This window comes from Falco naumanni, chromosome 6 (assembly GCF_017639655.2).
Source record: "Falco naumanni isolate bFalNau1 chromosome 6, bFalNau1.pat, whole genome shotgun sequence".
Classification (NCBI taxonomy): domain Eukaryota; kingdom Metazoa; phylum Chordata; class Aves; order Falconiformes; family Falconidae; genus Falco; species Falco naumanni.
The window spans coordinates 52,879,630-52,894,601 of NC_054059.1; the positions used below are offsets into that span (position 1 = coordinate 52,879,630).

General features: G+C 40.2%; 1 protein-coding gene across 1 annotated transcript; it reads left to right on the forward strand.

Annotated features, from left to right (window-relative positions):
- The first annotated feature begins 3,984 nt into the window (after nucleotides 1–3,984).
- Nucleotides 3,985–14,226, forward strand: MTFR2 (mitochondrial fission regulator 2). The gene is made up of 9 exons (XM_040597713.1): nucleotides 3,985–4,117; nucleotides 4,151–4,213; nucleotides 4,804–4,935; nucleotides 5,310–5,414; nucleotides 5,650–5,774; nucleotides 7,767–7,984; nucleotides 9,055–9,355; nucleotides 11,669–11,852; nucleotides 13,379–14,226. The coding sequence occupies exons 2-9, from the start codon at nucleotides 4,151–4,153 to the stop codon at nucleotides 13,475–13,477; spliced, it is 1,227 nt and encodes a 408-aa protein (XP_040453647.1). The 5' UTR covers nucleotides 3,985–4,117; the 3' UTR covers nucleotides 13,478–14,226.
- Nucleotides 14,227–14,972: the final 746 nt, after the last annotated feature.

Below are 14,972 nucleotides of genomic sequence, written 5' to 3' on the forward strand. Positions count from 1 at the left end.
TCTTGGAGCAGCATTTTTTATAAACTGATTACTACTTTAGTGTTGCCTTTTTATAAGTGTATTTAATGGTAGTCATCCAATCACAAACAGTTGTGCAAAATGATTATACGTTAGTCCATGAGAATCACATTTACATAGCGTGTCAGTGATAAACTTGGATTCTTATTCCACCCTGCTAGAGTGCAGCAAGAATTTTTACCTTTGAGAGTAAATTGTCACTCTTTAGTAGCCTGAGAAATACATATGTATATAAATACTAAAGTGAGTTCCAAGTGTGTTATTTCCCTTTTGGAATGTCAGTTTTAGAAACCTATTTCCAAGTCACTGCTGCTAGAAACTTTTAAGCGTACCAGAAAACTGGAGTCCCTGCCCCGCCCCACGACCACCACCCTGCTCCCTCTCTGTAGGTAGGTCTGCACTAATACAACTGGCTTAATTCCTTAGCTTGTGTCTAGAGCAGATCAGTCATGTATTATGAGTACCTAGTAATGTGCTTTGTCATTAAAAGATGCTTCTCTTGTCAAGGGTAACTTAGTACAAGTTTTAAGGTTTTATAAACATAGATGTTAAACTCCCTGTGAGAAAAGTACTGTCTGTGAATTACGGAGTACGAGTGGCATTTTCAGGGTCACTAGCAATTAGTTTCAGCTTTCTGTTGATAGCTTAATCATCAACAGAACACTTTAGTTAAGAAATAGGTGGCAGTATCAGTCTAGCTTCTTTTTTAGCTGTTTTTTGTTCCAGTTTTAACAAAACTGCCTCTTTAGTTTGGTGGGTTTTTTTGGGTTTTTTTAATGTGGACTTGCCTCTCCAGGTATCTTAAGTCTTTAAATCTTCTGTTACATTTACAGCCTTACATGAAATTGGGGGTGGGGATGGGGGTGTGTGGAGAAACAAAATAATAAAAAAACCCAACAAAAATCTCTGAAAATGTGCTTCAGGTGTACTAAAGATTTCTATGAAGTGTGAATTCTGTTAGTGCCCTGATAGTACCTTTGTTCAGTATTCCACTTTACAGAATGTGTAGATTTGAAGTTCTGACTCAGTGGTCAAAGTTAGCAAAAGATGTGAGAAATGAGTCTCAACTTTTTTTGACACTGATTTCTAAATAGTCATGCTTCTGGTATTTAAGTAGCCAAAGTGCAGAAGTTGATCTACAGTTTTTTTGCTTATTTTTTTAAAAAAACAAAACCAGCAAACCCACAAACTTAGTATAGTGTTAGATATACTTTTGACCTACAGAGTGTTAAGGATAACAGTAATGACTTGAACTACTAGAACAAGGACATTCTAATACAGCAAGACTACTTAAATTTCCTTTCTCAAACTGCTATAGATACAGTAAATCTTAAGTGTTATATGGAGTTAAAAATGTAGTTCTTAGTTTGCTGTTTGGAATGACATACTGTCTTTAAAAAAAAAAAAAAAGGAAAGCTTTGCTTTGGTAGAGATGTTTTTGTATTAAATAACATATGTAACATATCCCTCTTCCTGTCTTTACTGTTAGGGAGTAATGCTGCCTACATTGAAATTAGACACTGGAAGGCAGAAAAACGTAGTACTGTAATCATAACTTAACTGTAGTTAAGGAAACTGTTTTGGATCGTATGACTCTGCCGGCATCTGTGTGGAAAGGGGAAATAGGAATAATACTTCCCATCCAATAGTAGTTACTAAAGGGTCATTCCTGCTTTATGTTTTAGGAAGTTTAGGCAAACTATTTTGTTGTTGCAATATCTGCTTTTACAGCACATCTTTTAATAGTGGTTCGAAATGTAAACTGATCATTCCTTGACCTTTTAGTAAAGCTCACGCAGACTTTGTGTATATTAAATCAGAATAAGCAAGAAAAGGAACAAAACAAACTTGGCAGCAGTGTCAGAGTCTGTCCTAATGAAGTGAAATAATGTAACATTGGTCTGAAACTAACAGATATGACCAAGATATACTTTAGCTATCATAACCTTAGATATGTGTCATCTAGGTCAAGTTGAAAGTGGATTTGGCGTGGTCTGCAAGTCATAAGGCAAGATAGTTCTTGTGTGATGAAGCAGATTTGAGTTTTCTGCTTCAGTTGTATGTCCGAGGAAATCTAGTGGAGATTGCATTGATAATGATATTTGATCCTGCAGACCTGTCTGTAGGTTAGACCTGCTGTGTGGTGTGCTTATGAACTTTGAAGTTATTCCTGCAGTTCAAAGAAAATCAGACATCTAGTTCACTAGACAACTGCTCCCCCCCAAAAAAAACCCCAAAAACCAACACAAACCCAAAAAACCCCAAACAACAAACCCCAAACAAACACCCAAACAAACCAAAACCAACTAAAAATACTCAGAACTCAGTCGGTATACTGTTAGTCGAGACTCTGTGTACTCACTCACATCCTCATACTTCCCAGGAAAGATCAGTAGCATTACTCTTAACAGTGGGCTGCTACATGGCATTAAAGCTTTCCTGCATTACTTCTGCTGTGCTGGGGCTTCTGAAAAAGAGCTGTTCCTTGGCTTTGATTTGCCTCCAGAGGCAGCATTAAGTCTTAAGCCCTGTGTCAGTTCTTGTTTCTTAAAACTGGCCTTTCACAAAATCCTGTCATTAAGCAGATCCTGCAGGTCCCATCTGTATGTTCAGTGTGTGTGTGTGTGTGTGGACTTAAAGCATTTCTGTATGAGTTCCCAGCTGGCAGTTGTTACGGGGGGTGGTGCAGTCAAACCAAATTGCCTCAGTTTTGCTGTTGCTTTTGAGACCCTGCCTCTTCCTAGCTTTGTGGTGGAACTGTCTGCAGTTGTTCCCAGTTGATTGTGCCAACGTTTCCCCTTCTTTAGCAAGAGAGTGTTGGAGGAGTGCGTGAGAAGTAGATTTTGTTAAGGCAGGTACTGTAGTACAGGTTTTCAGAATATCCATTTAAAAAGTCCTACCCTTCATCTCATCAAGCTTAAATCCTCCTTGGCCCCTAAACCAGCTTTTTGCTGTTACAGTTTGTGTTGCCAAGTACTGTTCCTCCTTTGTGTTTGGTCTTAGAGAATCAATCCAGGTAACAAGTTATGGATAATAGTAACTGCAAGAAAAGGCAGTAACAGTTGCATTGCAACCAAGTTGTTGCAGTTAAAAGATTTTCTTTAGGAAGTGATGCTGAGGCACCACCTGTACATGTGAATAAAGAAAAAATCTTAGTTTGTTAATTTCTTGAAAGCTTTGGTGAAATTGGTGTTACTGGGAACAGTACAGATCTTTGAAAGAGTTCAGAGTTCTGAGCAGGTAACACCAACTGTGTAGCTGGAGGAAAAAGGTCACATTTCTTCTCTTGAGTAGAAGCACTGTCTTTATTTTGCTAAACTACTGGCTTTCTTGAAGTTTTCAAAGTTTCTTAAGCAAAACAGCAGGAATCTTGACAAGCAAGATGGAAAGAGCATGTCCAGTGTCTGGAGCCACATTTCTTATTTTGAAGTCAGCTGAGCTGGGTCAGACATTGTCACGTAGTTGGTGTTCTGAGGATGCTGAAGCCCTGCTGCTATAGTGTCTTAGGAACGAGCTCGTTAAAAGTTTACTGTGTAGAGGACCTAAAACGTCTTGTTTCAGTTTAGCTCCTTAACACGAATTCAGTTACGTCCTGTTGCCCCTAATCTGTTTCTTCTGCTGATGTGTGCTGTGTTGCACTGTCGCATATGCTGAAGTTACATTTTCTCATGACCGGAGTAACTTATATCGTTCTGGTGTATCAAACTGCCACCGTGCGGTATTTCCCCCCCTCCCGACCGCTCTCACCGAGCCCCCCTGAACCCACGGCAGAGGCGCCAGCTCTGGCCCGGGCCCCGCGCAGGGCGGCGTTCAAACGTGCTCCTCTCCCGACACCCCACGCGAGCGCGGTCGCCCTCGCCCCCTTACTGGCTCTGCGCTAAGCGCTGCCTCCTTCCTATTGGCCGGGTCGGCTTTCTGGCCCGCCTCTGCCCCTGATTGGTGCTGCGCATGGGTGGGGGGCGGCTGCTGCGCCCGTTGGCCGCGGGCTGAGGCCGGCTCGGGGCGGCGTGCGGGCGCTCTCCGCCCGCCAGCGCGGCCCGCGGAGGGGCGAGGGCAGCGGCTCCCACCGGTGAGAAGCCGGCCTGCTGGGGCGGTGACCCATCCCTTCCGCCCCGCCGCGGGCGCGGCGGCCATGGCGCTGGTGTTGGACCTCCTGCGGCGGGTGCTGCAGTACTTCGGCTGGCCGTCCGAGCAGGTGAGGGCCGGGGGCCGGCGGGGCGCCGTCTCCCGCCGGGTGGCGCCCGCAGACCCGCCGGCGCGGGGCGGCCTGGCCGCGGCGGGGGGGGAGGGGCCGGCACCGCGTTCTTGCGGTGGGACAGCTCGCGCGCGGCTGAGCGTGCCGGTGCCACGGGAGCTGGGTCGGGCCGATCGGACACGCGGCCCTCGGGTAGGATTGCGCGGGGCCCGGGGGCTCCTTGCCCAGAAAATAGAGGGGGGAGAAAAATCCGTGGCGCCAGCTGTTGGTGCCGTACTGCTTTAAGTGAGAGGCTGCGTAACGACTCCCGAGCGGCGGTTGTTCCTGTGCTTTCAGAGACCTGGGAGAAGTGCGGAGTGGGCAGCCGGAGGGGTTAACCCGCGCGGTGCCGGGGGGATGCGTGAGCTGCCGTTCGGGGGCGGCCCGTTAGTGACGGGTGTCAGCGGGGCGCTGCCGCAGCCGGCGGTCCTGAGGAACTCCCTCGTTTATTTACGTGAGACCACTGAAGTATCTCTGGGAGTGCTAGTTTGACTGAGCTATCCGGGTTATCTTCTGGTTTCATTGTCGGGAGCTCTTCGTGTTTTTAACAGGCCGTATTTTTGGAAAGCGGCGTGTTTGGCGGCAGCATCAGCCGTGCAATCAGGACGTGCCTTCCCTCAGCAGCCACATCGAGGAGGCGTCTCCAGCAGTTACACGCAGTCGTAAGGAAGTATCAGGTCAAGGTATGTTAAATTTATTTCACTTCTTTACTTTTTTTTTTTCCCCCTCAAGGCTTACATAGATGCATATGGTTACTTAAACGTGCACTGTCTCAGGATATCATTAGCTACGTGATGTAGCTGCTACATTCTTTGTTAGCCTTTGTGCCAGTCTAAAATATTCTGGGTACAGGCTGTATCTTGGCACTGTTTTGGAAACAGTTTGTTAAAACCAGTGAAGGCTTCTTTAGGCTTTCAGCTTGCAAAGAGCATTGAAAAGTTAGGTTGACCTAATTGCATTATATTTAATTACATATAACATTAATTTAATAACTTTGATTATAAGAACTGGGGGCTTTGATTTTGCTTCTCAGATTAAAAGGTGTTCTGACTTTTAGGCCATATCTGTTTGCCAAAAGAAGAAATACGGATCTACTCGAAGTGTTGTCCGTAGACTTGGGACAATTCTTTCCTTAGAGCCCTACCCAAGACCTTATTTTCAAGTAAGTGATTTATTGTTGTACATATGTTTCAACTATTTAGATTTTTTAGGTTCTTAATTTACCAGTAGCTTTGCTGTTCTTTTTAGCTTGTGTAACTTGTGCATTGCATCCCTTAAGCTTACTTTTGTCAACTTGCTTACAGGACTACATAAAAATTCCTTTTGCTGAGGCAGAGCTTTCAGTATGTGCTGAATTTGGTTTCTTTTTATACTTTGTTGTTGTTGTTTGCTTTTAGCTTGTTCAAGAGCCAAGTCCATTGGGTTATGATGAACAAAGCACAGCTCCAGGTCTTGTAGCTCCATCGCTTGCTGATGTCCTGTGGGTGGCAAATGGTGAGGGACAAGCGTTTACTAGACTTAGGTAAGTGAAAGTATAAAAAGGGCTAATAGAAGTAACTTACGTGTTCTGTTCTTTTTGGTATGTGGTGTGTGGTTTGTGTTTTTCTTTTTTCTTAGCCCTTTCCAGCATTCCAGCTAAACCAACCCTGGAGGCATTTTGGTTTTTCTTGGGGGGCAGTTCCTCTTCACCTGGAAATTCTTGTTATGTAATGTATTCTTAACTGAAAGATTTCTGAAATTGAGTCCCCTCTTTTCCTAATGGCATGTCAGATGCATTACTGGTATTTTGATTTGGTTTCACTCACAAAGTCTTTTGTGAGAGCAGGAGTTTAAGGGAAGCTTGGGTATTGCAACATACCATAAGATTATGCTTATCTTTATCCTTTTAGTTTGCAGCTATTTTGATAAACTTTATAAAGGGGAAAACAAGAAAAAACATCTGTCTCCTTTTGACTTTTGATTGCTACAGTGCTGTGCGTGTAAATGTTGATGGTTGCTTTGAAGGAAAGACGTAACTTCTTTAATTTAAGCTTTTGTTGAATATAGTTTATATCATTTTTTTTCTAACTTTTAAAGTTATAAAATATTACAAGTACTGTGAAATAACAAATGATCCCGAAACTTGCAGACACAAATAGTATACAAGTCTTGTCTTCCTCACCCCCCCACCCCAAGAAGTAGAAAGCTGTCTTACTGTTCCTCTAAAGTATCAGTTCAAACTCAGAGGATAAGTCAGAGAGCCAGAACCAAGATTAAAATTTGGACACTTGTGTTGTCTTATACTACATCTGTATTGGACAATGTAATTTTGCTTCATATTGTACTGTATTTATCTGCGATCTTTGTGCTGTCTGCTGGTAATGAAACTACAAGATATGGATGAGTTCAAGTTATGCACTTTTTATTAGAGAAGTTGTAGTTGTGTTTTGTCTAATGATTCATGAGTTGTTACTGTTGAATTGCTGAGCTTTTTTTGCAACAGCTGTAAAATACTGGAAGAATAAAAATATTGTTAAAAGGAACCGCGGCCTGGTTTTGTCTTGCTTGTGCTATTCTTTAGCCAGTCTGATTCACAGATCCATGAAAGTTCATTCTTTCGTTGTTTCTATTCTTTCTTCCTCCTCCTCCTCCTCCTCCTCTCCTGGCTCTGCGGAATGTTTTTCAAGAACAAGTATTGCAATTGATACCTTCTCCTTCTGAGCCAGTGTGAATAGCAAGGGGTTTTGGCAAATTGGAAAGCAATGCTGCAGATCTGATTTGAAGTAAAAGGATGATTAATATAAGGGAAAAGTTTCAATCAAAACTTACTGCATCTTGATTAAATGAAGTAAATTTTATTCTTTGTTTCATGATGAATGTATGATAGTTTGAGTTTACACTCATTCTGTATTATAAGGTTATTTCTGCTGGCATAGACATGAAACAATTTCTAAAATTAAAACCTGAGACTTGTAGCTCAATTTCTAATGCAGTCTGTTCATATGTAACTTACAGAAGATTAGGTTCTTACTCTGTAAGTGTGTATTAAAATTCATTATTATTCCTCAGGATATTTTCTGGGAGGTTGCATCCTCTTTGCTGCTTGCAATGTTCATTTTGCAGAGCTCGATAAGTGACCAAAATTTGTGAAGCCTAATTGAGAGATCATTATTCTTTGACTCTCTTGCCTTTCATATCCACTGTTTCAAGTAGAGAGGAGAAAGAGACATCTTTATGGTGTCAGTCTAATAGTTATTGAATAATAACAATCTGATGTTATTATCCTACCTATAATTATCTCTGAGTAAATTATCTGACTATTTTTTTATGATGACTCTTTAAGGATCTGCATCATACTGGAGCAAAGGGAGACTTAAAATATTTTTAAGGTTATGAGTAGTTAAAGTGTAAAGTTATCTTAAATAGTTTGCAAATTTATGTCTTGCTGGATGATGATAACTTGCTTGAACAGTAAGTTTTGAGAATTCCATTGTTGGCTGAGCCTTTTGAAACTGTGTCTTTTGTTGCTTTCTAGAACTGAATTATGGAGAAAAGAAGAAAGTACAGCTCGGCGTGACGTATGTCCATCTACGGACTCAGCACAGAGTGCTCCAAAAAACAGTACACAAAAAGACAGTCTTGTTGATCAAGCAGCACTCCAGAAAATTTCTGCACTTGAACATGAGTTAACCGTTCTTCGTGCTCAGATTGCTGCGATTGTTTCAGCGCAGACATTGGGAGGCATTCCATCAAGTAAGCCCTTCTGGTTTGAAGCAAACCAGTTTTTTTCCTTTAGAGTTCCTGTTCACAGTTTGCCATGTCTGATAGAGAACATCTTTAACTTCTCTGACTGAAGTTATGTCAACTAAATTTACAGAATATAGTGTTTTGTTTCTCATTTCAGTATTTGGTGCTAATCTTTCCCCATTCCCCCCATCTATTTTGTGGCCTGTGTCAATTTCAAATGCAGTTGATCCTAAGCGATCTTTATGCTCATTTCCCTGTTTGTGAAGGAGCATAGTAACAGCGCTATCCATAGGCTACCAATTACTGTATAAAAAAATTGCAGACTATTAATTATCTCTTTTGGGTTTTGTACTGTTTCTGACAAGTTATCAAAATAGTGGATAGAAAAAGTATTCTACGTCAGGTTTGAGCTTTGACAAAGAAGTGCTGCAAATAGATATGTCACTAGAGTATCAAAGATAGCTGGTCTCCAATGTGAACAACTTCTTACCCCCACCCCCCCCGCCAAAGTTTTGAGGTTTTGATTGCCTTGCAGACTGACCCAACTGTGGTTGTGGTTGTAGAAATACTTGGACTGGTGCGAGGCAGTTACTTTTGTGTGGCATTGTGAGGCACCTTTGTGATTCAGTTAGCGGTTCTGTTGGCTCTTATTTTGTCTCTTCTCCATTGCACTCAGTATTGTAGTCTATTTTATGTGTTTTGTGGTTATCTTTGCTTTTGCTTCATGTGGATTATTCTAGCGTTCAGACCGTTGAGAATGAACTGTAAGTAGTAGCAGGCTGCTTTGCTGTTGGAGTGCTGCTCCACAGATTTATCTAGTGCTTAAATTGAAGACACAAATGGGTAAAATCAGAGCAGCACAAGACACCTCAGATTCATTATTTTGTGTGGTTTTTTTCTTTGTTTTGAATATAATTCTTCTGTGATATAATGTATGAGATGTGTAAGAAAGTGCTTTAAGAGGTGTCTTGTCTTGACAAAATTTGAGTAATCCTACATGTTGCTTAATATTGTTAATTGTGAAGGTATACTGACTAAAAATAAAATTATTATTTTTCTTTTATAACTGCATCCAGAAGCTTTTAAAACATTCAGCACTCCAGATGGATTTTACCCAGTGCCAGCCATGACTTCTACACCATTGTCCATCTCTCACAATCACTTTGTAATTCCCTCACCCCCTCCACTTCCTTCTGGTGTACCATCTGGTGTCGATGCTAGTAATTCGGCAGTTGAACTTATAAAGCAGCGTCGTGCTGCAAGGAATGGTGGTTCAACTACAGCTGATAGTGCTGATCACCAGAGGGCAAAGAACGTTCCTAGTATGATGGATGTTTTGAAAGACCTAAACAAAGTTCAGTTGCGAGCTACTGAGAGGTAGGTTGAATTGAATGTGTATCTGAGTAAGCCGTGATTCTGTGAGCACTGGGGCTCTGAAGTAGCACTGGAGAGCACCAATGTGAAACAACATTTAGTGACCAGCTACTGCTGACAAGCTTAAGTTGGCAATTTCTAAGCTCACAGCTTGGTGTGTGAGATATTTCTGACATGGCTTTTAGATACATTTAAAATGTGCAAAATAACACAGCATGTGATACTCATAAACTAGTCTGTTGCTTTGGTATACAAATCTCAGGTTGGTGTGGGGAGGTGAGTGTGTTGCTGTCGGCAGATTGGTTACAAAATTGGGTACACATCACAGGAATTTGATCTGAACAAATAAACTTTTTGGATTTACTGTGAAAGGACAAATCCTTGGGGAAACGTTGGAAAATTACTGTTAGTATACCCAAAATATCCTGGTCCTAGCTTTGAGGTATTAAAGAAAATAATGCTGTGTCTTTTATTGAAAATGTTTTGTAAATTTGTATTTCAATAGTGCAGTTAGATTGTAAATATTTTTACTGCTCTATTGTTTTGATGGTAAGCACAGCTGAAACATTACAAAAATGCATTACTGAAGACTGCAGTACCTCTTTGGTACACTTGGACAGTGTTGCTCTGCTGTGCCAGGTGTAATAGAGGTTGTCAGATATCTTTCTGAACTTCTTGAGTTGCAAAATTATATAAGAACATTTGAGTCTATAATGAATATTTGGAACTCTTAATGTGGGAAGAATGTCACTTACCAAACCTTAAATCATTCTTTTTTCAGCATTTTCTTAACTGTGAGCTTTATCCCTGAAAATACCTAGTGCAAGTCTTGGGCAAATTATCTATGTGCAACTCTAAAGCATATCTTTACATTTTTTATGACATTTTTGCAGTAAATAAAGCAAATATAAAGTGCACCTAGGTAAATCTGTGTATTTCCTTATATGTGTTTTCTTTTATATAATTCCGTGTATAGTGAGTGAAGAAAGTGCAATGTTCAGGTTGACAGTTTTAACAACCATTATGTTAAGCAGGGACGTGATTAGTCGGACATGGTAAGTGTGTGTCCAAAAATGCTTTCTGGATTTAGGCATCTACCTGTATTCTGAAGGTAGGATTTAACTCAATAATGGATTTATGTTGTTGGAGGGAGTAATGATGATTAAAATTGCTATAATCTTTCAGGCAGCAGTCTGATAGTAGTTTAATGTGTGCACTGTAAAGGGAAGACCTCTGCTCTCAGAAGCTGAGAGCCTGAGTATCTCAGTTTCTACCACCCAAGCACCAGCTTACACATTAGGCAAGTGCTCTAACAGCTTGATTTTATAGGAAGGGTGAACTCAGTCCTTTCAGGTTTCCTGTTAAATGCTATCTGCTGTAACTGCCAGACTTTGAACTTGGTGCTGTCAGTGTGCATTAATAGGTACAATTCACTGGCCTGGAGATAGCACTTCATTATCAGAAGTCTAGTTTTTTTTTTCTTTTTCTAATATCTAAAGGGTTAGGAAGTTTTTCTTATGATTTATTTTCTGGGGCTAGTTACCAAGTTCCGTATTTATGATGGGTTTTGGGGTGCGGGTGCTGTTTTGATCTGACATATCTGCTATCTTTTGATTTGTGTTTTAATTTAGAAAAATTGTTATCAAATTAAAAACTACTTCTTAAATTTTGCTTATAAAATTTTCATATTTGGGTGCTTGGCTGCTCACTTGGAGGGGAAAGAACTGTCTTTGAAGCCTTTGTGCCAAATCTGATGATAATTTTTTGTCTTATAATGAAAATTGAGTTGTGTGGTTTATAAATGGGGCTTTGTGGTCACCTGGCTGCATATTTGACTTAAAGAAAATCACCACTTCATTTAAATATAATTGCTCTGAAGAATTTTGTAAGTTTGTTCTTGCTCATGTGACCACAGAAAGACATATTGTTCCAAAATTAAAATTGATGGTTTTAATCAAATTATGTTCATCATGGTTATGGGAGATTCTCACTAACTTAATATAACTTATAAATGAGACCTGCTATGAAAACTGCATATTTTGATGTTTTTTCCTCATTATTTATGTGCAATACTTCCATACTTTGTGTTGATTTATTGCCATTTTTCTTTATGGTACAGCACCAAGTTTGTATTTTCAAGCTGAGAATCTGTCTGACAAAGTTGTTGGGTGTACTTCTATTAGTCCTGTCTGGTGAATTGCTGTAAAGTAACAGCAGCACTATTTGTGTAATCAGGGTTTTATAGGATAAGGGTGTATGCAGAAGTCACTCAGTACAGAACTGGGGGCAGGAGACAATAATTTTCTCTTTTTCTAGGTCACCTGGAGGTACTCCACTTTCTAGACCCAAAAAGAGGCAAAGTTCAGACTGGGATCCAGTTGCTGTACTAACTCATGCACTACAGCAGAAATTTGCACATAAAAATTATGAAGACGATTCCCTGGACAAAGAAAATCAATCTTTTGATAGCTCCCCATTTTCTAGTCCAGAGATCCCACTGGTATGTTTTTATATGAGAATGTGGTTTTATAGTCTCAAAGTGACTGCAGTTCTCGTGGATAGCTGCAGAATTTTCACAACTCTACAACATCTCTACCATGTTTTTAAACCATTAGCCTTGCTAGTTGCTTTTTTCAAGTATAATCAAGGCAGAGAATCTCAAAGGTTAATTATTTTGGGTGGATTTAGACTGGTAAATACACTTCTAGATGTGCCAAGAGGAAAAACTTGGAAGACTGTCTTCAAAAATTCAGCTCGTAGTTGATTGAGCTATGGACATTTGCTTGATGGTAATTGGCAGAGGCATCCATGCATGGGAAGTGTGTGTCCAGTTAGCAATAGTAACTACTTACTGACTAATTTTATATATAAAAGATACTACGAAGGTACAGAGAGGTCTGACTAACACATGCTATGTATTCAGAAATGCAAATGAAAGCATTGGCTATAATGTTTTTCTCTGAGGTAGCATTATTTCCACACAGTTTGCATCTTTATCCAGAATGAGATGCAATTCTGAATGCTCTTGCAAAGCCCATGAAAAATACAGTTTTTGCTATGAACCAGAAAAGTGCGGTAGACGGAGCCATTGGACTAAGGTGATTCCGAGCGCTGGTTTCTGTAGAGCAGCCTGTGCATGCTACTTCAACATACGCAGTTCAGCAGTGTTGTTGGTTATTTGTTAGTCTTCCATAAACATCAGAACTACTTAGATGAGATGGATAGAAATAGGTGGCAGTAACTTAAACTGTGCTTCTCTGCTTAGCAATTCTATCTTTTTATCTTAAGAGTGAGATAAAGCTTTGGGTTGTGGCATTTGTTAGCCTAATGATAACACAAAACATGGAAATCCAGATGTTTTTTTGAAGTCTGCTGCTTATATGCGTGGCTGGCTGCTTGGCTGAAAACTAAGGTGCGTGTTTCTATTTCTAGCTGTAATTTTTTTTTTTCAGCTGCGTGAGGATTTTGCAGGCAAAATGTAGGATATATTTGGCAGACTAGTGAGCCAACAGTTCTCATGCAGTCTTAGTAAATTTCCCTGTTGACTATTTTTTTTTTTCTTCCCCTAAAGGAAAAATTAGAAACTTAAAAATAGCCAGGCTTGCATTTTGGATGCTGCAGACCATTGCATTGCATAGCTGACATACCTGATCGTAGATACAAAGATCAAAGTTAGATCCTAGAACAGCTTGTTTATGGAGTAACTGTTGTTCCAGGATCTAACAGCTAAATTACAAAGTCCTGGAAGCGAGACTGCTTAAGGCTAGCATATGCAGGAGTAGATACAGAAAGGTGGTCTGTTTCTAGTTAAAGCAGAATAATTTCATGAGCTTGTAATCAAGCCTCTAATTGTTTACCCTTGAGTGTTTTGAGCAATAAATGTACTTAAAGCAATTCTACAGGCTTTCTATTTTATTCATCCTATGTTAAAGAAGCATGACAAATCTTCCAAACTGTTTTTATTGTAAACAATCCAATTCAGTTGTCTTGGGTATAATTTTGTTTAACTGCATCCCTGTTCCGCAGGTTGGACGTTGCAGTCTGAAACCAAATGCAAAATCTAGACTTACAAGAACTGATGAAGTTAAACAGGTACCGACGTGGAAAGTGAGAGCTCATATTTAACGGATGGAGGCTTCTGAGGAAACTTCATTGCGTGTGTAAGTGGCAGGTCCACTCGGAAACTGCTGTAAGGTGCTGTAATGGGTTCTAGAACATCTCCTCTATGCTATTGAAGTTTGGGTGTTGTTTGGTTTGCAAAATGGCCTCTTTCTTCTCCTTAGTTTTCCAGCAGACAAACTTGTGAGTGTGATGCTTTTATGAGAAGCACAGAACCAAAAGGAACCTTTAATGATATGGAACAGTGTGTTTGAAACCTGGGAAATGCAGGAAAGTGTATGTGAAAGAAAAATAATTATTGGTGTGGCAGCTGAGGCATGCACTCTGTGTGCTCCAGTGTAAATAATGAGGAAGCATAAACTTTTTGTTAGTGTGTTATATGTAAACTGACTGTATATAATGGTAGCTAATACTGTTTCATTAGAATGGTATAGTTGCCTCAGTTTTCTCTGCAGTTTGCTGATGCAAGTCTGTGTTCCATTTGCAAACAGTATTGTAATTTATTTCGGGTCAGTAGGTGAACTTTTATGTGTTTGAAACTTTGTTCTGCTGTAAGTAAACTGCAGGCTGTCTGTTAAATGCCTGTTAACACGGGGGAGTTGTTCTGAGATTAATAAAAGAGCTTGTAGAGAGACCTGCTAGTACATAGTCTAAATTCCACAAGTAAACAAACGTCAACTCCCTCCTTGGCTTCTCCATTTGAAGTCTGTTTTGTTCACAAGAGTTTATAAAATAAAATTTCCTTTATATCACCAGATGTGTGTGGTGGTGGCATTTTGTGTTGCAAACTAACTTTTTTTTGTATCCTAAGAACTGACCATATTAGACAGCTCCTTAAATTGTGTTATTTAAATTAATTAAAATAAAGCTTACATTTTGCTTGCCAGAGTACTTGATGGAGGAGTCCCTTAGTGACAAATTTTTTATGATCCACTGCTTACAATAGCTGCCTTCACTTAATCTTTTGACCCTAATGTGTTGTCATGCTTTGACCTCATCTGGCAACTAAGTACCACTCGGCTGCTTGCTTGCTCCCCTACCCCCACAGTGGAATGGGGAGGAGAATTGGAAAAAAGATAAAATTAATGGTTTGAGGTAAGAACAGTTTAATAATTGAAATAAAATCTAGTAATATTAATGGTATTGAAAAGGAGATAGAAATAAAACCCAAAAGAAAAGAAACCGGAACACAAATGATGCACAATAGAATTGCTCACCACCTGCTGACTGATGCCCAGCCAGCCCTGGAGCAGTGATCACCCCTGGCCAGTTCCCCCAGTTTATATAATGAGCATGATGTCCTATTGTATGGAATATCCCTTTGGCTAGTTCAGGTCAGCTGTCCTGGCTGTGTCCTGCCCCAATTTCTTGTGCCCCTCCAGCCTTCTCGGAGGCAGGGCCTGAGAAACTGAAAAGTCCTTGACTTGGTATAAACATTACTTGGCAACAACTAAACCCATCAGTGTGTTATCAGCATTATTCTCATACTAAATCCAAAACA

Excerpts from the sequence above, each read along its gene's own strand:
- MTFR2 (XM_040597713.1), top strand. The coding sequence starts at position 4,151 with ATGGCGCTGGTGTTGGACCTCCTGCGGCGGGTGCTGCAGTACTTCGGC. Across the intron at positions 4,936-5,309 it reads TAAGGAAGTATCAGGTCAAG|GCCATATCTGTTTGCCAAAA; the intron begins GTATGTTAAATT and ends TCTGACTTTTAG. Across the intron at positions 5,775-7,766 it reads CAAGCGTTTACTAGACTTAG|AACTGAATTATGGAGAAAAG; the intron begins GTAAGTGAAAGT and ends GTTGCTTTCTAG.